Below are 27,369 nucleotides of genomic sequence, written 5' to 3'. Positions count from 1 at the left end.
ATGGGTACCCGATACCCAAGCACGTTCGGTTCAGTAACTGCTTGGTCCCGAGGTTCGGGACCCACCCCTAGTCATGTTGTAGTCTTTTGAATTAAATTTCATTTAGATTTAATCATATTTTAGTCACCTGAAATGCTTTACTGTTAGTCTAGTTTTAGTCGACTAAATCTACAGTTGATTTTGTTGACTAAAATGTGTTTTGGCGGGGCTTGATGGTGTCGTAATGCCTGATTTTACACTTGGTTGCACTCTAAAAATAGGCTATAACGGCTATTTTCAGAGCACAACTTATCTTCTCTTTTAGTTAGTTATCTTGTCCACTAGTCACTCCCTAACATTTTAGTCTAGTTTTTATTTGTTGACGAAATTGTCATCATAGCTTAGTTTTTATTTAGGTTTTCACCAGTGAAAAAAGGTAGTCCTACAAACATTTTTCGTCATAGTTTTAGTCGATTAAATCAACACTAGGCCAAGGAGAAAAGAAAGAGAGAGAGAGAGATCAATGCAGAAACCTGGAGTTCCCTCCAAATAAAGTGCCTAATAAAAGAAAAAAAGAAAAATAAACAGGAAGACAAATACCAGACTCTTGACAATCTTCAGCAACTCCTCCATGACCACGGCGATGCCCTGGTAACCAAGGAGACGACAGATGGTCTTGAAGTGAGGCGGGCCAACAAAGTTCCTGTAGGAACTGTATATGTGGGAGTAGGCAATGTTCAGAGGCTGCGGAACAGAGCAAAACAAAACCACCGTTACTCACCGAAACACTTCTATTTTGCACTGACCTCCAGTGGTTTTGCATGGCATGTTGTTGGACATTAAGAATCGGGGCATCAAGTACTGAATAAAACCATCAAGGACAACATGCTACCGTACCTTGGACCCATACAGGTAGTAAGGCTGCACGTTGGCTGGCTTGTCTCTTTGAGGCTCCTGGGTGAAGGGGATAGCGGTACGTACAAAGCTGACAAGGCAGAAAGAGACATGTTAATAGAGAACGACGCAAATCATTGAAAACAATGTGCAGTTCATGTCGCCATTGTCTTGCGTGGACATGGAAAAAGTGCAAGGTTGGAGTAAAGTAAAAACAACAGCCAACGGCAAGGTACAGTTGAGAAGCTAAGAGAAAATCTAACATTTTACCCAAACTCTCACTTCACTCACGACTGATCTCTTGGATTCCACGTTGCCATCAGTAGTTTACTACTAGTTTACTATGAAATCGTGCATTTCAGTCAGTCAGTCAGTCAGTCAGTCAGTCAGTCAGTCAGTCAGTCAGTCAGTCAGTCAGTCAGTCAGTCAGTCAGTCAGTCACTCACTCACTCACTCACTCACTCACTCACTCACTCACTCACTCACTCACTCACTCACTCACTCACTCACTCACCCACCCCCAGGCATGACCATATGTGACTAAATTTGACTGAAGAATTTTTGTTTTTTCATATCATATCAAAGCAGGGAATCATAGCTTCAAATAGAGATATTGGTTGTTCAGTTTGACCCACCAGTTTTGAAGATACTGCTTATAGAGTAATGTCTTGTAGAAAACAGGCTTGAAAGGTTCACTTCTGTGGTCTCTAACATTACACCTAGCTACATGTTTAAGCATTTATTTCATATTTACATGTAGATTTTAGCTCTGACACTTATTTCAGACATGCTCTAGTATGTGAAGACTCTGCCTGTGCTATTAACTCATTTTGGAAAAAAGGTTTTTCTCCTCTGGTGAAAAGCTGGAATTTGCGCGATGGCAGTCTCTCAGTCAAATCTGGTCACATATATGGTCATGCCGTGACATCACGTGACATCATCAGGGATGGAGATCCCTGATGTCATCAATATTAAGCCCATATATGGAGATCCCTATCAATAATGGCCAGCAACTGTACATCTGACCTCAAACCCTTAGATCTCCATACATGGAGCTGATCTGCTCTGACATTCCATATGTTGATCCTTCCCCGTCCATCCTTCCTCTTCGATGTCTCCCTTTTGACTGATACCTGTCAATTCAAACTCTAGACGGGCCTCCCCCAAAGTTATTAGTGCAGCCGCGCCCGGCAGCCGGTGAAAACTAGAGTTCTCAACAGGCCCGAAAATTAAGGCCCGGCCCTACCTGGGCACTCATCAAACCCTGTACACTCAAGACACTGCCCCCGCTGCCACCCTTAGATCTCCATATATGGAGCTGACCTGTTCTGACATTCCATATGTTGATCTGACCTCATCAAAACCTGTAGACTCGACACGCTCCATATGGCCAGTACAGAATTAATTCCATAATGTTGATCTGACCCCCCATGCCAAAGTGCCAGCGCTCGCCCAGCAGTCTGCTGTCACCCAGGCAGATGCATGCACGCAACCTCGCCCTCGAGGTCGTTTCTCACCCTCAGGCGTCTTACTGGTAATAATGTCTTAAGTTTGGATATAAAGAATTGAGCTGGCTTGTGCAGAAGGCTTCCGGTCCAGACGCGGCAACTGCCGATAACAGCCGCTGCGGCAGTGTACCGTGGCGCCCGACATGCGTTGCAGGTGATACACATGCGTGGCTGGTTGAAATTCACCTGTGGCTTCCCTGTGAGGTTAGGGTTTGGGGTAGGGTGTCAGGGTGGCTGGTTAAAACTCACCCGTGGCTCCTGACATGCGTTGCCGGTTAAAAATCACCCGTGGCTTACCTGTGAGGTTAGGGTTTGGGGTACGGTGTGGGACTAATGCAGAAACACTGCCGCGGCTGTTATCGGCAGTTGCCGGCTGCCGCAGCTGCCGGAAAATGCATTCGCTATCTCTCGGTTTGTGACCAGATACACAAACCCATATACTGTACACACTGCAGTGTTGATGCAGTTGATGCAGTGTTTGGCAGCACATTTTGATTTTAGTTTAGTCGTAGTCTTTGGAATGTACACACACACACACACACACACACACACACACACACACACACACACACACACACACACACACACACACACACACACACACACACACACACACACACACACACACACACACACACACACACACACACACACACACACACACACACACACACAGCGCCTCACCGGTTGGTGGAGCCATTGTAGCAGTAGTTGGGCAGGAAGTCAAAGTTGAGCTCCCAGAACACGTGGAGCGTGATGCGTCCGTAGGGAGCCGAGACGTTGTGGTTGGCCTCGCGGAACATGGCGTCGAAGCTGTCCAACGTCAGGTGCTTGCACAGCAGCCGGTGGGTCAGTCTGTTGATCTCCATCAGCCACTCCAGCTCCTGTCCCCCAACGGAGAGAGTTGGAGAATAATAAACATCATTTGAATAGACCGATTTAATTAAAGGGCTCAGTTGCACCCAAAAAACCCGAACTTTTAACATTCAGTCGATATTCTGTGGTTTTCTGGCTCAAAAAGGTCCTCTGATTTGCCTGTGGACTGTGAGGTAAGAGTCCACAAATCCCATATACTGTATGACATACATGTAGGAATTTGCCAGCAGATGTCACTGTTGAGGGATTTTGCACACAGAAAATCCACTGAATGTTCAAAGTGCAGAAAAGAAAAACGAAAAATAAATGAAAAATGAATGTCATGAAACATTTAACCCATTAAGGTAGTGCATCTCTCGTTTGAGGGAGTGAGAGTGGGAGCTTGAAAACAAGTGGAACGTTTGAAAAGGCTGTTTAAAGGCTTTATTATGTGTTCTTGGCGTGCGCTCTCTCACCACTATGGACGTGAGATCCTCGCTCTCGAAGCGGCTGATCGCCTGGTCCATAGACTTGTACATGGCCGCTGAGATCCTCTGCGTGATCAGGCGATTCAAGTCAATCGAACGCCCTAGCAGCTGGAAGAGATACCACACAAAGTTGAGGAAAAGTCTTCACTTCATGTAGAAATTAGAGAGATCAGATGTAGAAATGAAAGATTTCGAATTACGTTTTTTGGGTTAAAGGGAAGTTTACTTGTTAAGTGGGTAAATGGCCTTCATTTAGAGTGCCATTATCCAATGTGCTATACGTGAAATACAAGGTGTCCTTGTCAAGCCTGGAGTTTTATTTTACGGTAATATTCAAATAGTTGTGCAGTTGTTGGGTATTTATATTGTTTTAATTGCATTGTATTGTTTTGTACTGTCCCCTTCCACCAGTATTCCTCAGGTATCTAACCCTTAACCCCTAGTGTGGAAGGCACAGCCATACTTTGCCCACAAGGACATTTTCTTGCTTGGGTTGACATGCACGTCAAGGACAGCTTTTGCACCATTGGCTGTGTGGACATAAGTGCAAATACACACACACATACACATGGCATCATGCAACACAACATCATTTGCTTGCACATAATGACAGCAATGGAAATAAGCCGTTTTTTTTATTTTTATAATGGTGTGACAATGTATGTATACTGTACTGCATTTTTTCCCCATATGTTTATTATCAATAAATATATCGAAGTAAGTACATTCACCAATTCACACCGAAGGCAGAGGCACCATTCTGCTCATCAGGAGCAGTTAAGGGTTCAGTGTCTTGTTCAGGACAGACGCTCTACATCCTAAGCCATTGCCCCCGAGTTATGTTTGCTACAAACCCATCAAAGCAAAAATACTTTAGGCACAATTACTTTGTTCAAGTACAGTACCTGTACGTGTCTCTGTTTGAGCAGGGTCTCGTAGCGGTTCGATGGAGGGTACGGAATGATCACACCATAGTTTTTACACTCTGCTCTGAATCGCTTGTCTAGAAGGACACTATATGGAACACAGAACACATGTGAGATTGGGTTCTGACAAATTTACTTCAGTAATGTTCAGGATCTTTTGTGCACCATCAAGGACAAATGTGTAAAGCGTAAATACACTACTCTTACCTTCCGGCCATTGCTTTGTAGTAGGCAAATATCTGATCGGCTAACTTGTAGACAAACTGATCAAAGCAAAGATTGACCTGGAAACAAGAGGCAGGTTTTCATGCTGGTGTTTTGCCAATATTTCATTTAAATGGACTGGTGAGTCTACGAGACTATTACTTTTAGAGAGCAACATCATGTTACCTCAGCCTCAATTTCATCATAAAGGAACTGCTTCTTGAACTTGGTGAGAGCGTAGTATCCGCTGTCGTTGTAGAGGTCGAGAGGATACAGGACATATCTGCGGAGAAGGAACATATTTCATACAGCCTCAATAGATTATTACATGCACATGCACTCAATAATTTAACTATTAATCATAAAAGCAGTGTCAGTATCAATACTGATACTATAATTAGACCCTCCAGGGAATATTTCACAAATTTGTGCATATTTCACCTCATAATTTCACCTCCTACCTACATGACTGCCTGCCTAAATATGTCCCAAACCGCCCCCTAAGGTCTTCCGCTGCTGGCCTGCTCGCTTTGCCTAAAAAAATGGCAACTAAAAAATACGGGGAAGCAGCTTTTTGCTTCTACGGGCCGACGGCGTGGAACAAACTCCCACTGTACCTTCGACAGGCAGCCTCTGTAGACATTTTTAAAGCACAGCTCAAGACCCACTTCTACACCCTTGCTTTTAATTGATTTGTTTTTTTTTATTTATTTTGTTATTCATGTCCTCACTGTATTGCATTACTGCTCTTGTTTTTTAATGTTTATGCCTTGCTTTTCTTTTCTTTTTTTTCTCTCTTCATTGCTCTGTAAAGCACTTTGAGCTGCATTTCATGTCATGAAAGGTGCTATACAAATAAAGTTTTATTATTATTATTATTATAAGATCACAAAAACCCTGCATATTTTGCAACTTTTCACATATTTCGCAACTTTCCGCATAAAACCCTACATATCCCATTGACAAATCAATTAATTTAGCCCGCATGATCAAGGATATGAGCCCGCATAATCATGGATCTTTGCCCGTGTTTTTTCTGGAGGGTCTAGCTAACAGATTTCTATATTTCAAATCAGTATTTTTCTTTTTCTTTGTTTGGCTAGTGAAAGGACGTGATCATATTACATTAGAAACATTTGGGCTTACTCCATCATGGAGGGCTCCTTGGTCTCCAGGATGTGGTCTGTGAGGATCCAGGGCATGGACATCTCAATGGGGAACTGGATCCTGCGACCCATGGTCAGTTCCAGGAAGAACTCTCTGAACCAGAGCTGGGACAGATCACAGCAGTGCTGGAGGGCCTCTGGAAAAAATCACATGGTATCACCGTCAGTAACTGTATATGCCTTGGTTAATACTTGTGCACTAGGTTCATATAAATAAAGCAACGCAACTATAGCAGGTCTACAAGCTCATAGCGCAGCACCAAGTGCCACGCTATGAGCTTGTAGATCTGCTATTTTTCAATAGCTAAAGTGTAACATAATGCTTACACCACCAAAAGGGGTTCCCACCCAGAATGTGTTAAGAAAAAGATCAATATTAAAATGGAACTTAAGAAATAGCTAAATATTAACAAAAAAAAGGATAGGCCTATTAGTCACGAGAATTTACAATTTAGGCATTTAGCGGACACTTATCCAGAATGTTAGTAACAAAATGACCAAATGGTAAATGGTCACATAAGTAAAGCTCAAGGAAATGTAGTGCTAGAATAACAGGTGAATCTAGCATCTGTATAGACAACACGCTATCTAACATTCTTAACTAGTTTGGTGCCGGGGAATCTTTCAGAATAAAGGCAGATTTTATTCTGAAAACGCCTGCCTTCCCTTTAACCCAAAAAACGTAATTCGAAATCTTCCATTTCTACATCTGATCTCTCTGATTTCTACATTGCGCGTCTGATCTCTCTTTAGAAGCGTTAACAGTGTAAGCCATAGACATAAAGGCTAGATGGCTCAAGGCGGAGTTTCTGACGTAGTTCACCCGGCGGCCATCTTGCTTCGGGACTACAGTACAGTATGCTCAATGGCAGCTCAAACAAAAACTCTCTCAAATCTTGACGTATTTACAAACGGGTTGGTTTATTACAAACGTTGTCAACGTGGCTATGAATCAGGAGGCGTATCTGCTTAATTTTGTTTTTTATATGAACGTCGTATAAAAGCATATAAGTATGCGGACGTCTCTGACGTTTATAACAAACCAAACCGTTTGAAAATCGGTTGAAAATTGAGAAAGTTATGGTTATTTAAAAGTACATGCCCCATAGACAAAATGTTATGCTGCCCCGAGGTAAGATGGCCGCCACGTAGCAACGTCACTCTCCATTGGCCAGAGCGTGGGTGAGCCATCTAGCTTTCTTATATATATATATGGTGTAAGCGACATGCATGACCAAGTCAGAAATGAGAACAGAACATCCACGTTGTGATCAATCTGCGTAGAGGCAGCATATATTCCGAGAAAATAGGGGGGGTTGTCGGAGCTATAAACAAGGACATGAATGGGTGTGCGCGCACTCGAATGAGCAAGGCGCTGCCTAGCAACGGCCGTTTCCAAAAATGTGATTTTAGTGATCACGTTTTATATGGATAAAAAAAGACCTTAAGACGTCTCCACACTTCCGAGGCACCCCACGGTTGTATTTGATAAGACATCTAAAGCATCCAACGTGTTAAGCAGACAAAAAAATAAGTCTATAATCTCAGATGGTTTAATGACTACACTAATATTGCAGTGATTTCTCAGAATAGTTCAGTGTCAGAACAGCAAAAAGGGCAATAAATGTGGCAATACAAATAACTTTGGATACCAGCGCTAATGTCCATTGTTACAGTAGAGCAGGGGGGAAAACGATAGGGCAGAACGATTTAGAAAAAAATTAAAGTTATTTTTCAGTGGGGGTCCACCCGGGACCATGGTCAATGAAGGTTTAAATGTTTTTTTAAAGGTGTCATACAATAATTTGAATGTGTCTGGGACTAATGGTATACTCATGCTGGTATCCAGTTTTGACAGGGCAGAAGTGTGAGCTTCTCTGTACCGCTGAAGTTGAGCAAGTGTGTGAAGAAGAAGGAATGCTTGTGGAATTCTTCGATGGCTAGAACTATGGGCCCGTCCAGACAACTGCGCAGCGTCTTCTTAGAACCGCTCTTATCTGCGATGAGAGACTCCAGCATGGTACGCACCATGTACAGCTAGAGAGAGGGGGAGAGAGAGAGAGAGAGAGAGAGAGAGAGAGAATAAAGTATAAAGCTAACGTCCAGACGCATCTGACATTTACATCTGCATATCGTTGCTGTCGGGAGCATACCTAACTCCATTTTGAGGTTTTAGATGTTTTTTGCATAAATCAGTGCTATTGAACACCCTTTATGTCTGTGTTGGTTAAAACCAATATTGAACCAATGGAATGTAATAAAAAGTGATCCGGACAAAAACTCCATTGGATCCTCAAACTGTCACCTCTCCACCACCTCTCCCCCTCTCATGCAAGTAATTGACAATATATAAAGTCACAACACCAACTTTGATGAGGCAGTATTGCTTTGTTTTCAAAGTATAAGGTTTTCTTAATTTTATGTTTTTAATTTTCAAAAAAAGGAACATTTTGGAGTTAGGTGGTTCCTTTCCGACAGCAGAGATATGCAAGTACAAATGTTTTTGGTTGTTTTTAGTCTCCTTCCATAGCACCCTTTTCTATCTCCTCACCTGTGTGCTGGAGGGGCCTACAGCCCTGCGGGGCACCTTGATATCAAAGCCTCCCTTGGGGTCCTTCTCTCCCCTCAGACATGGGTCGTTGGGCGGTTCCCTGGCACCCTCCCAGTCACAAATTGTCTTACGAATGGCCTGGAGAACACTGACAATGCAGGAGAGAAACACGAGTGAGAACCTGCCGTATAGCGACAATTTACCACCGCTTAGTAATGTTTGGCAACAGTGCCAAACCACAGCTCCATTATATGTTCTGGGAGTTTAATCCAATTTAGGATCAGGGTTCCCTTCCTCCATTAAGTACCTGATGAGGACATTCTTCTTCTTGCGAACAGCCTGACGAAGAGGCTCTCTAAGCGTCATCTGGGCAAAGTCCTGCAGCGCTGCATAGATGGTGTTTCTGATAGCCTGGTTGAAGACAGACTCCATACGTCCCATCAGAACCTATAGCACAAAGAACCCATCAGAACCATCAATCATCACGTCCATTATGCTAATGATGGCTGATCTGAACGCGCGGGGGCAGACTTTGAAGATATGGGGGTGCCAGCATCAGAGTTTTGTACTCCCAGACTTTTACTTGTAACAGGGTGTTTCTACACTGCAGCGTTGATACTTTTAAGTACAAAATGTGAGTACTTTTTTTCTATGTATCTATTTTTGTCAGGTGAACTTGAACCTGCAGGCCTTTGATCATGGCGATGACCTCCACCAGGGCAAACTTCTCCTCGCTGGTGTAGTTGTAGCGCGTGGCCCGCTCGTACTCCTCCGCCGTGCCCGGGCAGTCCTTGTTGCAGAACTTATCTGTTGGGTGGACCAGCTTCCACGAGTACTAGAGAGAGAGAGAGAGAGAGAGAGAGAGAGAGAGAGAGAGAGAGAGAGAGAGAGAGGTCAATGAGAGAGAGATGGTTCAGCTGTACCAGTGCAGTACCAGTATCAACTATCCTAGAATAAAAAACAACACCAACTGCTAAGAATTCTCAAAAACACTGTGCTATTTAGGGGTGCAAAAAGGGGGGGGGGGGGTATGTTTTTGTACAGTAGCATAAACGGACCATGGATAAAGTTAACCACTTTCAACTTGGTGTCCCTTTTGGTGTATGACAAAGTATAAAATAGGGCTTAATACTTTAACCGCCAGCATTAATGAATCCCTCGATAGCGTAGTGCCAAGGTTTTATCACGCGTAACACTTACTTTGAAGATCCAAATATCCGTAATCACATTGTTTCTGTGAAAAACTGCTGTGTGTGTTGTCATGACCGGTTGTTGTTGTCTCGCTCGGCGGTGGAAATAGCTGACAGCGAGTATCACAGCGCCTGCTACAGGCCGTTGAAAACGCTTGTCTGGGCCAGAAACTGCCCCCTCAATGTCCTTTCTGAGATACAGGGCTTTGAAGACAGGGCTTACAATGCAAGTGGATGCGCGCACATCTTCAAAATGGCCGCGGATAGTGGCTCACTCAATGTTTACGCGATAGCTTCATTAGCTACGATAACATCCGAATTAAAACTTGGATTAAACAATACAAACCCTCAAACCCGAGAATCTCGGGTTTGGCGGGCAAGGGTACTAATTTACACCCTCGTGTTCCTCGTTTGTGGTGGTAATAATGACAGCAATTTAGTCGATTATTTCAAAGAAACATGTACGTCAATGTGTTTTTGTTTCATTCATCAATTCATTAATATATAAAAACTGTGCTTCTTGATCATTCAATTATTCGAAAAACATAATCAATAGAATAATCGGTAAGAAAATAATCGATAGTTTCAGCCCTACACACAAGCAGATACACAAACAACAGGTCTTACATTTGAGACCTTTCCGTGATGCGCTGGCCCGACAATATACACGGACAGCGGACACACGGCATTCACGGAGAAACAACAGCAACACGGAACAACAACACACAACCTGCCCAGCAGGCCAGCACAGAACAAAAACACACGGTCAGTGGCAAAGAGACACACTCGGATCACACTGCGACACAAACTCCGTGGCAAGGAGAAACAACAACAATGCGGCCCGCGTGGCATGAGACGCGACACGCGAGCACGCCACAGTAGGGGTGGGCGAAATTAAAGCAATAAGCCACCAGTGGTCTGAGGTTACCTTGTATTTTAAAATGGCTGAGAGTGTCTCCAACTCTCTCACACATTATAAAATACACGGTACCCTCGGACCTCGCGTGGCTTATTGCTTTTCTAAAACGGTTACAAACAATTGGCAATATTGAACTCATAAAACTATTCCTACTGCGAGAAAGTACAGTAGTTACACTTTACGGCCACCAGATAGAGGCATAGAGCCACTTCCTTGTTTACTCAGCCAGTCCAGTCAGGCTTTGTTACATTGTCAACTTTTGCCAAAGGAACAACATTGACAAACAACATTTATATGGTAGGTCAATCTCATGGTAACTAACATATCCGATAGAAATATCCAGATTTAGCTGATATGTGAACATCACGTCAAAAATGCTAGCATGGCTTAACTACAATACGAGGGTGGTCAGCTGTTCACGGGGTAATAGGAGGCGCTCGCTGTGTTTACAAGGGCCATCCGGAGGCACTCATTCAGTCCTATGAGCACGGGCGCCCACACGGCCAGGGTTTGTAAGGAAATGAAGCGCTTCCGTTCCCTAGTTTAGCTGCAGTCACCATGGAAAGAAATAGGCTAACGCACCTGGGATTGATATAAACTGATTTAAGGTGTAGATTATCGTGACATTTAGTACGCGGTATAATCAGAAATTAAGGCATAGAACTGCAAATCATTGAATGATGCGCATTCACTGTATCGCGATATATATACGATATCTCTGAAAAGGCACATCGTGGAGACATTTTATCACAATACGATATTTATCATTATCGCCCCCACCCCTACGCTGTAGGCACGCAAGATTCTAGTGTACTCACCAGTGTTGATTTAGTCGACTAATATGATGAGCAAAAAAAATGTTTTTTACTGACTAAAACTAAATGGAAACTAAATGAATACCAAGCTATGATGACAATTGACAATATATTGACAATTTTGTCAACAAATAAAAACTAGACTAAAATGTTAGGAAGGGACTAGTGGACAACAATACATCCAGTATAAGTCATTTTACAATCAATCATTACGATGGCATCAAATGGCACCGCTAAAATGCATTTTTGTCACAAACATTTCAGATGACTAAAATATGACTAAAACCGAATGAAGTTTCATTCCAAAGACTATGGCTAAACTAAAATAGAAATGTGCTGCCCAAAAACAACACTGACACACTCACATACACCCACACAGGGGGCACAAACATGAACCTCTCTACTCACCACCTCCATGACGTGCGTGCTCCACTTGGAGAGCAGCTGCAGGCCCCGCAGGGCCAGATCAAACAGCTCACGGTACTCCTCGTCCGACTTCTGGCTGTCCAGGCCTGAGCCCGTCACCACCTCGCTGTTGCTGTAGCGCGCCAGCTCCGAGATGAAGCGGATGTGGTCCTCCCTGATCTGCACCATCTGCTCACACAGGTTGTACTGTGGAGAGATGCTGCTCTGAGTGCAGGTCCACCTGTTCATGCAGACACGCAGACACACAGACAGACACGCAGACAGACAGACAGACAGACAGACAGACAGACATGGAATGGGGGGGGGGGTCAATGTTTTGGCATGTGTTTTGTGGAAGGCAAAGTGGTGTGCACTGACAACGTCCATCCCGATCCGATCATGTGAGCGGAAATCGGGGGCCGATCACGTAATTTTCAAATGATCCGATGAATCAGATCGGGAGCAAAAATAAATAAAAAGAATGTGATGGGGACATCCCGAATATCAATATTATATCCATATCATGATATCATCGACTGGATTTTTGATGGTGTACTAATGTGATGTGAAGGGTTCTATAAAAATATAAATATCGTTTCGGAGAAAATCGGTATCGGCAGATATCCCGATCCTGGGTATATTAGTCGTTTAACTCTAAATCTAGCATAGAATAGCAATTTGGTGGTCAAATGTAAAGTTAATATTAACACATTTTTGTACATAACATCTGAACTATTCATTGCACAATGATAGCATTTGAAAGCTAGTCTCAATCCATTTTACACGCCTGTACTGGGTTTCACTGTAACCATGATGTAACACAACAACAGTGGTGGAACTGTACTTAAGTACAATTTTGAGGTATTTGTATTGGTATTACTTGAGCATGTCAAAATGTCAGTACTTTTAATTCAACTCCACTGCAATTATTTTGAACACTTTAGTTACTTAGTAGATTTTGATTATTATTACCAAACATGCATTAACCACTTCAGCCCCTATATACATTCCGGCCATTTGAATATAGCCGATCTACAAGCTCACAATGTGTCGCTATGCATTGTGAGCTTGTAGATCTGCTATTTTCAAAAGATTTCTGTACATTTGAAAACTTGGAATGGGACATTCTGAGTACTTTTTAATTTTGGTACTTTAAGTACATTTTGATACCAATACTTTTGTAAGTAAATTGTGAATTCCGGACTTTCACTGTGTAATTGATTTGTTTGGCATTTCATGGCTCAACCATGCACACATCCATGTCGCTCTGGTTCTTACTTGGACTTGTTCTCTTCGTAGTGTGCGCTGGTCTCGATGTAGCGGGACAGTTCTATCTGCATGTCCCCAAACAGAGGCACTACTTGGAGCTGAGGAGATACAAAGACATGGTACAAGACTCTTGTATCTTTATTTGCTCTTTTGTGTTCATGACAAATGATTCAAAGTCAAAGGATTATACCAAAATGTACTTTTGTTTCATTGAAGAAGTTATACAGTATGACTTTAGAGCCTTACTTTGAAGAACTTGTCAATCTTGCCCAGGTTGATTCTCTTCTTGGCGTCTAGTTTGTAGATGTTACTGACGTTCCCGTCCATCAGGTATAACCCAAAGCCCATTACCTGACACACGACGAGAGGAGGTTCAGTTTACATTGGGTGCCATTTGGAAGAAAATACTTTTCCGGCAATTCTTTTGAACTTTCACAACAAAATAAATAATAATAAAAAAATGGGTAAGCTTCCCACTGGCTTAGAGGAAGCCTATAGAGATGAGGCAGCCAATCGTGAAAAAGTGTCCACTACGGTCACTATTAGAGGTAGCAGTGAATGTAGTGGAGTGGAGACATCAAAAGCAGAGACATGGACCCCCCCCCCCCCGCCCCAGCAAATCAAACCCTGACTTTCAATGATGACCTCATAAGACACAGAGGCGTAATGACGTATGTTATGTACCTTGAGCAGCATGTGCTTCTCACTGGGTGTGAGGTACATCTTGTTCTCATAATAATCAACACTGATGTTGACGATGTCCGCCAACAGCTCCTCGTAGCCAGGAATCACCTCTAGCTGTTGGTGCAGGCACTGTACATAAAAGGAAACACATAACGGAGCATCGGTTATAGCTTTGAAACTTGCTATTCGGGAGGAGTCAGCGTGCAGTGGGCGAACACATTATCAGGAGACCGAAGGAATGTTGGAGTCTATTCATGACTGAGAATGAACGTGAACACACTCAACACAGCTTATGAACCACTCCATGGTCACTGAACTAAATACTGGACCCAATCATCACAACAAGGCACTCAATATTTCCAAGATGTTCATACTAAAATGGCCTATTTAAGCGAGACGGATCAGGAGAAAATAAACTTGTCGACCTTTCTCTATCCCAGCAACACAATTTTTGTATTTTTCCAGTTTTTCATGTGTCTACGAGGTGACAGTACTTCATTAGACACCCTGGGGTAATTAGTGTGGTTGCCCAAAGGGAAACCAGACTATTGTTATTGTACATTTGGATACTTTGCCGCACTACTCCTCCCACAGTTTTTGCCGCACACACGCGAGCTATAGGTCAAATTGACCGGCTTCATCGGGAATCGTGTGCTTGTATTTTGCTAAGAGATCCGTTGTATAGTTTAATTGATATTAATTAATTCGTTCTCCATAGACTTATTAATGGGGAAATCGAAGACTACATTTAAGTATTTCTTTCCCTTGGAGACCGTAAGCGCCATATTTACAAGACTTGGGGGGGAGGTTCATAAAAATTATGAAAAATCAGTCGGCCTCATGGTGGCGCTATTACAGCCCACTTTGCGTTTTTCCCTATAACTCTTGAACCGTAAGTCGTCAAATCTAAATTTATGTCATGATGCATTTCCACATATAGGCCACGCCCATTTTCGTCAGGGAAAAAAATCCTGCAAATTTGAATTTTCTCCAAAACACACTTTTGGCTCCTCCTCCTGCAGATTTTGTCCAAATCTCACAAAAATCGGCACACGTGATCTCCGGACCTATCTGATTAAAAGACCAACTGCATTTTGGTAGTGCGTATACTTCGGCCGTAATCGTCGTCCGAAGTTAGTAGGAGGGGCCTATTTTACAAAAAATGCCACAAATCACGAACGGAATGTCCAAACCATCCCAAATTTGAATCACATGTCCCGAGTGGTTCAATCAACCAAGTTCCAAAAGCAATTCCATTTTCATCCATAGGGGGCGCCGCAAATGTGAAAAATGTAACCGATTGTTGCAAAAACATGATTTTGGGGGGATAAATCCCCTCCGAATTACTTACGCATGATCACAAGGTTGACGCGACATTGTAATTGGCTAGCAACATTAGTGGGAGGGGCCTATGTAAGCGACTGCGGCAACCACACTTTGCAACCTTTCCAGTTCATTTGAATAGAAAAGAGAGGTCGCACACAATGCATCGCATCGCGACGCATTGTGAGCTTGTAGATCAGCTATTTTCAAATGGTCGAAATGTATATAGGGTTGAAGTGGTTACAGTAATGTATGTTTTTCTAATCAAAATGTAAATCTCCAAAGTAACTAGTAACTAAAGTTTTCAAATAATTGTAGTGGAGTAAAAGTACAAATGTTGGCTCTGAGATGTAGTGGAGTAGATGTAAATATATTGGAAATTGGAATACAGTCAAGTAAAGTACAAATACCTCAAAATTGTACTTAAGTACATTATTTGAGTAAATGTACTTGTAGTTACTTTCCACCACTGGGTTAACGGCAGGAGGATGAGTTAACAAAACGTCAACAAAGAGAGAAGTATATGACCAAGCTGTCCGTCTGATGACAAAAAAGATTACGAAAGAAAGGAGAGAGAAGTATGACTAAGACACAGAAGTGGTCAATGTTATCCTCAACTTCATATTGACATCTGTTGTCCAGATCATATCTCACACCAGGGTTGCAGGGCTGAATCATTCAGGCCGCGGTAGTCAAGTCATACACCCAGCCAGGCCACCTTATCCCTATACCCACATGCGTGTACGTTTGGATTACAACAGAGCCATAGAGTATAGACAGAGTTGCGACATTGAGGGGGCAGGTACTCGCGCGAGCCCTATCGACTACAATAGATTCTGTAAACTTCCGGTGTCCCTATTCGCCAATAGAAGTCTATGTAGAAGAGGACTGGCCCCATGAAGTGAACGGAGTTGTCGTAACTCTGTCTATACTCTATGGGCTCTGGATTACAAGTAGGGCTGCACGATATGGACAAAATGTCATATCTCTGTATTTATGCCAAATATTGCGATATCGATACGATATACGATATTGCCGTTAACATTTCATATTCTACATTTTAAGTGTTGCAACACTTATACATACACGTGTGGGGATTGAAAAACCATAAAACCTGGGTGATCTACTGTATGCTATCAAATTGTATGTTTATTCACGCAGCATAGTACTGTACAGTATATGAATGATACAGTCTCTGGCTGATTTTAGTTTCTACCCTTCTAAGGACCAGCTGAGACCCCAACTTTGAGAACCAATGGTGTAGTGACGGGCGGGAACCCCTTTTGGTGTTTTAAGAATGATGTTATACTTTATACTCTGTAATTGTAACACTTTATTAGTATTATTATTATTATTTTTGGGCAACCAGACTATTGTAATTGTAACACTTTATTTATTATTAGTGTGGTTGCCAGACTATTGTAATTGTAACACTTTATTTTTACTAGAGTAAGACTTTTTTTGAAACGCTACTCCTCCCACAGTACGCACTTGAGCCATATGTCAAATCGACCGACTTCATCGGGAATGGTGTGCTTGCTATAGATAAATGTTGTATAGTTTAATTGATATTAATTAATTAGTGAATTAATTTTCCCCATTCACTTAACATGGGAAGATCTAAAAGTCCAATTCAAGTATTTTTTTCTCTGACACCATAATAGCTATAGTTACAAGACTTGGCAGGGAGGTTCATAATAATTACGAAAATGAATTATCATATAATTACATCGGTCGGCCTCAAAATTATTTTGTCCCCGGATTCCTTGGGTTATGACGCATCTCCCCATATAGGCCACGCCCATTTGCGTCATGATAGATTTTCCGCCATTTTGAATTTTCTCCAAAACACACTTTTTGCTCCTCCTCCTACAAACTTTGTCCAAATCTCACAAAAATCGGCACACATGATCTCTGGACCTTTCCGTTGAAAACACCACAGGCGTTCGGCCGTAATCGGCTTCTGAAGTTAGTGGGAGAGGGGCCTATTTTACAAAAAACGCCACAAATTACAAACCAAATGTCGAACCCACCCCAAATTTGAATTAGATATCGCGGGTGGTTTAATCAACCAAAAGCCAAAAGCAATTCCATTTTCATCCATAGGGGGTGCCGCAAATGCAAATAAATTAACCGTTTGTTGCAGAATTCTTTTTGGGGGGCATAAATCCCCTCTGAATTACTTACAAATGATCACAGGTGTGACTTGAAATTGTAATTGGCTAGCAACGTTAGTGGGAAGGGCCTATGTAAGCGACTGCGGCAACCACACTTTGCAATTTTTTTAAATTGCGACCTTTCTAGTTTGTATGTGCAATGATGTATTCCCTTTGTATTTAGGGTTTCTTCCTGGAGGCTGAACCCTTGACAGTCACGTGCCAATGAAAAAAACAGTAATATAGTGACATCACATTATCAGCACCTCCCCTAACCCCTCCCCCTTAATCATACAACTACAGCTGTGGGTGCGGCTTAAGTTCAGGTGGATCACCACCCCTCACCACCCACCAGGCAAACCAGGCATACTTAATGAATGCCTGGTTTAAAAACAACATTTTAACAAATTTTATACTGTACACTTTTTAAAAAAAAATCTTCCTCCTTATATAACAATAAGACCTGATGATCATGTTTTAGGGTGGAAGAAAATCATGGCAATCCATCTTTAAAAATCTTTGGTTTCACGTTCACTACCAGGCATTTCCTGGTTGGTCAAACTGTTAACGCTGCAATACTTACTTTTACTCATGTACATTTAAATGTTCAATGTACATGAGTACATTTTTACTTTAACAGAGTATTTCTACATTGCAGTATTGATGCTTTTTTTAAGTTTTCTGAGCTCAATTGCACCCAATTGAACTTTTAACTCATTCAATAGATTTTCTGTGGTCTGCAGTTTTCTGGCTCAAACAAGTGCTCTGATTCTCCTGTGGACTGTGATGTAAGTCGTAAGAGTCCACAAATCCCATATATGACATGACAATTTGCCAGCAGATGTCACTGTCATTTTGCCTTTTCATTGCAGCTAAAAAGAGAAAAAACACAGAGCCCAGACCACAGAAAATCCACTGAAAATCCACAAGAAAAACGAAAAATAAAAACAGCACTCGCTTAAAAACCATTACTGTCTCGACGGCCTAGTTCTGAAACTAATTTGTCCGTATAACGATGAAACCACGCAACGCTACGACAGCATGCATGCCCACCTGAGTGATCCTATTGTGGTTGGCTAAAAACATGGACAGGTTCTGAGATTCCTGAATGGACTGCGGATCTGCCATCTTCCTCAGGAACTGGGCTGCCCTGGAGACACAGGACAAGAAGGACAATAGATTTCAGACCATTAAGTTAATTTTAGCTAGGTCATTTTTTTTTGGGGGGGGGGGGGGATTCTGTGCTGGGAGTCCTGGGAGCATAATTGTAAAATTGTACCACTATACTATTTGCAAACTGTTAATAAAGTATTCAATCAATCAATCATTCGATCAATCAATAATAATATTAATAATAATAATACATACAATTTATATAGCGCTTGTCAAGGTACCCAAAGTCACGTTACAGAACAAAATAATAAAACTCAAACATGTTTGTGTCACCCTATACCCGTGGTTCCCAAACTTTTTCACGTCAGGGACCCCCAAATTGACACTAATTTAGCCTGCGGACCCCAATTTGAAAATATATGCCAGGGACCCCCATAAGAGAAGGTTTTTACGGCTCTAGCAGAGATTCTCAACCTGTTTAATTTCAAGGGACCCCCAGTTTGACATGCATTAGGCTACGGACCCCCATTTAATGGCATTTCTATCTCTGGGACCCCCAATTTATATTGTAAAATAAATGTTAATTTAACTCTGAGAGTGTACAAATGGAACTCTCTGAGTTACAGACCCATAAGAGTGTTCCAAACTGTAATTTAGCTGAGGACCCCCTAAGAACTCCCTCAAGGACCCCTGGGGGTCCCCGGACCCCACTTTGGGAACCACTGCCCTATACCTCTTGTAGGCGGAGTGGTCGTTCTTGACGCTGCACTTCATGTTCTTGAGTTCATCCAGCACAGCGAACATGTTGATGAACTTGCCCAGCGTGAGCAGGTAGGCCTCCGACACAAAGTCCTTCCTCCTCTCAGCGTGGCACAGTCGCTTCACCTCCCCGCAGAACCTCTCGATGGCCTTCCGCTGGACACACAGGAGCAACGACAATGTATCACACAATGTACTCTTTCAGTGGTTCCCAAACGTTTTCATGTCAATGACCCCCAAATTGACACTAATTAGCCCGCAGACCCCAATTAGAAAATATATGCCAAGGAACACCCATAAGAAAAGATTTTTAAGGCTCTGGCATGTGATTGTGAACCATTTTCATTTCAAGGACCCCCGGTTTGACCTGAATTAGGCTACGGCCCCCTATCTCTGGGACCCCAATGTATATTGTAAAATCAAAGTTAATTTAACTACACGCAGTATTATGCGTGTCTTAAGTACCAGGTCTTATTACTTAACTTAAGACCTGGAGGCGTGATCAATGCCATTTGGCTATTCTGAGTGGCCAAACAGCATTAATAATACTGCCCTTAAGAGTGTACAAATGGAACCAAATGGACCTATTAAGGGTCCATTTGGTTCCATTTGTAGGCTACACTCTGAGTTACAGACCCATAAGGGTCCATTTGGTTCCAAACTATCATTTAGCTGGGGACCCCCTGGAACTCTTTCAAGGACCCCTAGGGTTCCACGGACCCCACTTTGGGAACCACCGCTCTAACAATTAGCTGCTTATCTTACCTTTTATGTTGCAGCATTTTGATTTATGTTTGTTTCTTTTAGGAAACTGATGAATTTTCATTTAGTTTGATTGTAATAACACTGAATCCTGGTCTCTATAGCGCGTCCACCCTATAGCCTGATGGAGGGGAAAGGAAGTTGGAACTGGTCGGAATAACGTGTTCCTTCCACGCACTACGTCCAACAGGGGAAACTCTCCCCTGTCAGGTCAAAAGAAGCTGCTTGGACTCCTCATGCATAGAAGGGAGCATGAGGTCAGTCCGTTGCTCTCCCCAGGTTTTCAGAGGGAGTGTAGAGCCCAGGATTAAATTAGATAATTGACACTGGTTGAAAAATAAAATGTGTGTTGCAAAATCGTGGGATGAAAATTTGGTAATAAGACTGAAGTTAAAAAAACGAAATGGTATACAAATATCGGTTGCAGGAAACTCTAAGGAACATATCTATCATTATAGCTGCATGCAGGCGAAGTTCAGGAGTGTCCTTATATTCAAGCACTCTTCAACAGCGATGGACATCTGCTTTCACAGTCTGAGCCAACCAACACTGTTCCTGTTGACACTCAAGGCTATCGATAAAAGTAGGTACAGTCAGTCCATGGGCCAGGCAGCCGCCACTGACGCACATGGGAGGCAAAACTGGAACTGGAAGTTCAGTGAAATACATGGGAGTCAATGAGAGCCGGCTGGACCAGCTTTAATCGCAGTATAGCATGCTGGTGCGAATGCGACCTCAGTGTCCAAATAAGACGAATCTGAGGTAGATGACCTTGGTGACACTCATCATTACTGAATCTCTAACCTGGAAGTACATGAACTTCATCAACTTGGTGACCTCTGGCTCCAGAACCTCCACAGTCTTCTCATAGATCTCCACCCTGTTGGGCTGCTCATTGCATTTCACCTGTAGAACAGAAGAGGGTGCTGTTACACAAGCTGGTATGGATGAAGGGAAGGCAGGCGATGAGGTAATCCAGCTCTCGGTGCTGTGCTGTGCTGTGCTGTGCTGTGCATTTCACCAGTAGGAAAGTATGTTTCTAATTTATTTTATTTAATAGCCAATGACACAAATTTGTCATTACCTCTAGTTTGTGGTGTGTGCACTGTAGAAACCTTTTTACTTCTGTCGGCGGTTTTGTTGGTTTCAGTGTCTAAAATGTCTCTGTAAAACTGAAAGGATGAACTGAATGCAAAGTGAAGAGCATTAATCAATAAAGCTGCTTTGGTGCTTTAGTTATTTAGCTCTACTCTACTGAATGTTATGCTGAGTCTGATGGATTGTGTAAGTGAAACACAATGGAACAGAATTGCTAATTCCAAGAGGAAACTACATTGGGGAATTATAAAGAGACATACTGTAATGACCTATTCATACTCCAGTTTTAGGTGATAAGGTGACTACCAAAAACTACAACATGACGTCACGCCGCGGTGGTAAGCGACTCACTGCTCACCCAAACACATCTATAAAGCTGCTATAAAATAATAAAGCTCCAGACAGTGGCCTTGTGGTTAGAGTGTCTGCCCTGAAACTGGGAGGTCGGGGGTTCGATCCCTGGCCGGGTCATACCAAAGACCTCAGCATCAATGGGTTGGATTGGGGTTCAAATCAACTAATGATTCCCGAGCGTGGCGCACACTGTGGCTCACCACTCCAAGAGATGGGTCAAATGCGGAGAACAAATTTCACTGCGGTAACGTGTACGACTTTGACTCTCTATTTTTACTCACCACCTAAAACTGGAGTATGAATAGGCTTTAACAGTGAGCAAAACAGGCAGAGAAACAGAAACACACAGAGAGAGAGAGAGAGAGAGAGAGAGAGAGAGAGAGAGAGAGAGAGAGAGAGAGAGAAAGAGAGAGAGCTACGTCTTTAGACTTACCTTCTCGCATAAATAAAATAACATAACTGCAGGAGTATTATCAAATCAAATTGCAACTTTGTTTGTACATATGAAACATGTGGAAGAAACAGGACATCCAATCATTTCATTTAACGCTCCTCTAAATTAATCAGTAAGATTAACTGATTGAAATTGGTTCATGTAACTGCAGCTGACAAGGCATACTGTATAATGTATCGATAATGTCAATATTTGTAACAGTTCTAGTCCAGTCAAATCTGTATTTATTTATTTTCACAACTGTTCACTATTAACCCTGTTCTTCTTAACCCTGTTCTTTGTGTTTTATCAAATGAACAATAAAATAAAGTATTAGCCTTTATCAAAGGTAAACTCAATGAAGACCTATATTTTCTATACAGGTCCACGGTTGCGTCTGAGGAGTGTACTGTATGTGTTTGGCCCGACGTCAGTCCAACAGTTCTACTAACCTCACACTTAACCTGCCGCACATGTTGGGAAACACGGGCGAGTTTTAACCTGTCGCGCATGACAGGAGCCACGGTTAGTTGTAACCAGCAGCACATTTCGGGAGCGACGGTGTTGTTGAACTAATGCCTGTCGGACTGTCAGTATACTCTAACAAACAGCGTATGCACCCCGCGTCTGAGACGAAACCATTGCAGCGTGCGAGCCACTGCGGTCGAAAATAAGCTCTTGTCAGCAAGAAACACCTTTCGCAACAAAGTATAAGGTTTATTTACGCTTTGTCTTTGCTGCAACGCATGCCTACCGATCTAAATCAGACTTAAATAAAATACAAGAACAAGTGATGAAAAGGATGGAGCGTTACCTGGGGGATGGCTCTGGAACAACTCCTCCAGGTGTAGAGCATCACGGCATACTCATGTCCCTCCTCCAGCATCTCGTTCTAACACACAGACACAGACAACAACAGAGTATTGGTCAAGGACACTTCGACACCAACTCTGGGGGAGCCCGGGATCGAACTGGGAACCTCACAGTTCCCATCTGGCTGTTCTACCGGCCACTCTACTGCTGAGGCACTGCCGCCCCTGAGCCGCATGGGAGAATGTATTACCCTTATTATTACCCTTTTTATTATTATTATAGTAGTGCTTGATGCACAATGCTCACAGCACGTCAGGTATCATCTGAAAGTTCCAGGTGTGCATACTGTGGCTGTGATATGGCAATGCAAGTTAATCACATTTACACAATCATTGTGTACACTGACTTCTGGAGGAACTCAAATGTTCAATTGCTCGTCAGTTTACCTTCTAATACGGCTACAACAGTTAATCTAAGATGAATTTATTTATTTAAATGTATTTATTTATTTATTTAAAACTCTCATACACTATAAACAATATAGGCTTAGGCTATCAGCTGTTCTGTGCGTGCATGCATGCACACATGTAGCCGTGTGCACCCGAGGGCACGTGTGTGCGTGTGCGCGTGACGTCATTAAAATGCCGTGGTACCAACACAAATCACCATTACACCACTTGTCCATGGACCTGTTTGGAAGATGGGGATGTGGAGTCAGGGGCAGTTAATAATTCTGAAACTCAACAAAAGACATCAGTGTCTAAAAGCCATGCTGACGGGAAAGAAACAGAGGAGAAACGGCACTGCCCCAGTTCAGTTCCCCATGCTGATTTATCAGGGCAGGATAATCAAGGCCACTGTTGCTTCAGAGCATATTCATATTTTTTTGCAGAGAATATGGCAAACTGAGGGGTCAAGGAGGGTCACCCTCCATTAAATGCCTCCCCTGGTGAGTGGAGAATATTTTTGAAAGCAACAACAAAACATACAGTATGTATTAACCAGAGTGTAGAGTAGGAGAGTTGTGACACGCTTTGATCTCGCCGCAAAGCGGGTGCCTATGGGCTATAGTTCCAAACATTGCTCCTATGGCTGGAACTATCCTATTGAGATAGAATGAGCACGTCCGCATTCCATTGTTACAATGGGAGTCAACGCTAGTGTCGCCACTCTCTTACTAAATTACTCTGGTAACTATTAACGTATAGATTACATTTCTGCTTCCAAAGCACTTCCACTGAGAAGTGTCAGGGTAGAACACTAAAATAGCGCTTACAGAAGTTGTCGGACAACACATTTATAAGAATGGTTATTGTTAAAATTATGCCAGCGCTAAATAATATGGAAAAACCATCTAGCCAGTATGAATTCAAACACTTGGCTAAATGAAAGACTAAAATATGTTGTTGTCAACAGAATTCAAGGATAATGGCCGGGGTCCTATAAGCATTTAATCAGTTGTTCCATTTCCCATTCAGAGACATTGTTCCAGGCAGCAGTATAGCCGGCGAGACAGAATTCTCAATCACTCTGGCTAAAAGAGGAAAGGCCTCAAATAGAGTGAAGACCTCCATGGGACTTCCTCATTTAAATAGGAGGTTAACTTGAAGCAGTGCTTCCCCTCTTTGCCAGTCAAATCACATTCTGCATTCATCTTCCACCAGGCAGGAGGTGTGTGTGTGTGTGTGTGTGTGTGTGTGTGTGTGTGCGTGCGTGCGTGCGTGAAAGAGCCTCAGCTGAAGCCAAAAACTCAGAAAGGAACCAAAGGAAAAAGTAATCCACTACAACACAAAGCTCTCTTTGAGTATGCAAGGATGTGTCTCTCAAATGAGTTTGTGTTGGCAGACACGGAATTGCCAGTGAGGATAATGCGAATACACAAGACTCAGTGCCACATTCTGATGATCACTGACTAATTTAAGCACATTTGGATCAAAATACATCAATCAAAACAATAAACAACGTGTTACAAGAACAATCCAGACAGACAGTTTAGGAATTCAGTCTTTTTGTCTTACCATGCTGGAGTGGACTGTAGCTTGCTCTATGTAACGGGCAATGCCCGTCACAAATGCATTCCTGTCTTCAAAGTTTGTGTCAAAGTTTGCCTGGAAGAAGAACAGAAGAAACAATATTCAATATTCAAAATTAAATTAATTAATGTAATGTGCTCTAAATCAGCACTGAAAGTTTCTGAAGCACTTGTAATTGTAGCCTCCAATAAGGCTACAAAGACCTTTGTTTTATATTTAAAAAAACGAATTGTCGACAAGTCAAGTTAAACTGACTGTATTTCGACAAGAGTGGGGGACAGCCCGACACATATCTGCATAGTATATAACAAGCACATGCTAAACAAACTAGCGCTTAGCACAAACTAGTGAAAATAGCAGATCTACAAGCATACAATGCGTTGCGCTGCGACGGATTGTGTGCTTGCAGATCGGCTATTTTCAGAGTGCAACACCGGAGTGCAACTAAATGAAATGATTCACATATATGTGTGTGTGAATCGTGCGTGCGTGCGTGCGTGTGTGTGTGTGTGCGTGCGTACTGTGTACCACTGTTGATTTTGACAGCAATTTTAATTTTAGTTTAGTCATAGTCTTTGGAATAAAACTTAATTTAGTCACATTTTAGTCATCTGAAATGTTTTAGTGTTAAGTCTAGTTTTAGATCTACAAACACACAACGCGTCGCGCTGCGACATATTGTGTGCTTGCAGATCGCCTATTCGCCGGAGTACGTGAACGCGCTGGGCCGTTGATATCATTGCGCGCGTTCACGTATGGAACATAGCGTTCACGTATGGAACATAGCGTTCACGTATGGAGCATGGCGCGCGTTCACGTGCCATGTATAGTGCTGGGCCCATACTGCAATACCACTTTCAGCCACCATGTATTTTGCGCTTCAATGTTTCCTCTCGGTGACATCTCCCTTTTATATATATACTCTAGTGTACCTGGTACATGATGGAGGAAGGCGGAGGCTCCTACCTGGTACATGATGGAGGAAGGCGGAGGCTCCTACCTGGTACATGATGGAGGAAGGCGGAGGCTCCTACCTGGTACATGATGGAGGAAGGCGGAGGCTCCTACCTGGTACATGATGGAGGAAGGCGGAGGCTCCTACCTGGTACATGATGGAGGAAGGCGGAGGCTCCTACCTGGTACATGATGGAGGAAGGCGGAGGCTCCAACCTGGTACATGATGGAGGAAGGCGGAGACTCTTACCTGGTACATGATGGAGGAAGGCGGAGGCTCCTACCTGGTACATGATGGAGGAAGGCGGAGGCTCCTACCTGGTACATGATGGAGGAAGGCGGAGGCTCCTACCTGGTACATGATGGAGGAAGGCGGAGGCTCCTACCTGGTACATGATGGAGGAAGGCGGAGACTCTTACCTGGTACATGATGGAGGAAGGCGGAGGCTCCTACCTGGTACATGATGGAGGAAGGCGGAGGCTCGATGCATGGCTGCTGGTCCGGGAGAGGCAGCTCCTCCAGTAGGTCCACGTTGGACAGCGCATCCTCCAGGGTGACGTGGGTTGTCATGGTAACGATGTGGGGTCACTCACACAGCACCCAGCCTGTCACAGACCGAAGGAGAGAGAGGGGTTAGAGAAAACCTAAGATGAGCCACCATGGTGCTAGTGAATAGCCCCATTCCCAAAACAGTGGGTCGACCAGGACCCATGTGTGGTTCACGGGCTAATTGTTATGGATCACGACTCGAGTAAAAAATCCCATTTTAATTTCCTACATTTAAAAATATTTCAAAAGATCTTTCTTTTTTATATATATATTTGTTTTTAAATAATATTTTAAAACAAACAAACAAATAAATCTAAGAGACAAAATGTATCCTTCCTCCAAGTTGTACTGCTTGTCAAGGTGTAAATTGCAGACTTGAAAAGAAAAGAATCCAAGGCACTCCGTCTTTGGTGAAAAATGAAATAGTTTATTTGATGATGAGCAAGGCAAATAAATAACAGGACCTATGCGTTTCGACCAAAAGGTCTTCGTCAGGGTCTATCTGCCCGCTTGGCTGATTAGTGTCACGGTGCGGGGCAGAGAGGTGTAGGCATAGACATATATACATAGACGCCCCTTCCGGCTCTGAGGCGTGTGTCAAAATTGAAGGCACTATTTTCCCGACATTCCTTGCGAAGAATAGCGGAAGCAAAGCGGAAGCTTGTCAAGCTTCCGCATGCGTAACATAAGTCCCGGAAAAGACGCGCTGTGATTGGCCAGTAGTCACTTGAGTGACAGCGAGAGACATGGAGGATTCACATGAGTGACGTCACTCGGGCAGCGACGCAGTCGCCTTCAGCAAATGCCTTCAGCACTTCTAAATAAGAAAGCTGCGGAGAACTGTTGCTTTGTGTTCACTCTTTTAATGTTTTCTGTTAGTAATCTAATCCCCCCTGGCTCTGATGTTGTATTGTTAATAACTTTGTTGTTTGTGTTTGTTTGTCTTGTTTTGTAATGTATATTGTCATGACTGTTATAAAGATTTGTTAAAAAGAAAAAAGCCTTCAGCACTGCACTTCCGCCTTCATTGGGATACACGTCGCTCCAATGAACTGCAGCGGCAAATGAGGCGTCTATGTATATATGTCTATGGGTGTAGGACCCAAGTGCAGACAGTGAAGCAGAGCAGGATGGTTCAAATGCAAGGGAGTTTATTAACTCAAAAACA

General features: G+C 42.9%; 1 protein-coding gene across 5 annotated transcripts in view; it reads right to left on the bottom strand.

Moving 5' to 3' along the window:
- cyfip2 (cytoplasmic FMR1 interacting protein 2) overlaps nucleotides 1-26,222 on the bottom strand; it is a gene marked incomplete at both ends in the record, with an annotated part of 42,208 nt that extends 15,986 nt beyond the window's left edge. Inside the window, 22 exons of one of the 5 annotated variants that reach the window (XM_079500936.1) lie at nucleotides 580-723; nucleotides 877-964; nucleotides 3,066-3,265; nucleotides 3,713-3,832; nucleotides 4,630-4,738; nucleotides 4,858-4,934; nucleotides 5,041-5,137; nucleotides 6,001-6,157; nucleotides 7,904-8,057; nucleotides 8,572-8,719; nucleotides 8,879-9,018; nucleotides 9,254-9,406; nucleotides 11,904-12,141; nucleotides 13,179-13,267; nucleotides 13,416-13,520; nucleotides 13,854-13,982; nucleotides 18,386-18,482; nucleotides 19,179-19,360; nucleotides 20,771-20,872; nucleotides 22,666-22,743; nucleotides 24,683-24,772; nucleotides 26,106-26,222. In XM_079500936.1, the coding sequence (XP_079357062.1) occupies nucleotides 580-723; nucleotides 877-964; nucleotides 3,066-3,265; nucleotides 3,713-3,832; nucleotides 4,630-4,738; nucleotides 4,858-4,934; nucleotides 5,041-5,137; nucleotides 6,001-6,157; nucleotides 7,904-8,057; nucleotides 8,572-8,719; nucleotides 8,879-9,018; nucleotides 9,254-9,406; nucleotides 11,904-12,141; nucleotides 13,179-13,267; nucleotides 13,416-13,520; nucleotides 13,854-13,982; nucleotides 18,386-18,482; nucleotides 19,179-19,360; nucleotides 20,771-20,872; nucleotides 22,666-22,743; nucleotides 24,683-24,772; nucleotides 26,106-26,222 (2,814 nt within the window). Of the gene's footprint in view, nucleotides 1-579; nucleotides 724-876; nucleotides 965-3,065; nucleotides 3,266-3,712; nucleotides 3,833-4,629; nucleotides 4,739-4,857; nucleotides 4,935-5,040; nucleotides 5,138-6,000; nucleotides 6,158-7,903; nucleotides 8,058-8,571; nucleotides 8,720-8,878; nucleotides 9,019-9,253; nucleotides 9,407-11,852; nucleotides 12,142-13,178; nucleotides 13,268-13,415; nucleotides 13,521-13,853; nucleotides 13,983-18,385; nucleotides 18,483-19,178; nucleotides 19,361-20,770; nucleotides 20,873-22,665; nucleotides 22,744-24,682; nucleotides 24,773-26,105 lie in introns of all 5 variants that reach the window. The other 4 variants (XM_079500935.1, XM_079500939.1, XM_079500938.1 and 1 more) reach the window with 4 other exon arrangements.
- Between the last annotated feature and the right edge of the window lie 1,147 nt (nucleotides 26,223-27,369).

This window comes from Electrona antarctica (assembly GCF_951216825.1).
Source record: "Electrona antarctica genome assembly, chromosome: 1".
Lineage (NCBI taxonomy): Eukaryota > Metazoa > Chordata > Actinopteri > Myctophiformes > Myctophidae > Electrona > Electrona antarctica.
The sequence above is the reverse complement of the archived record's forward strand: the minus strand, read 5'-3'. Positions and strand labels throughout refer to the sequence as shown.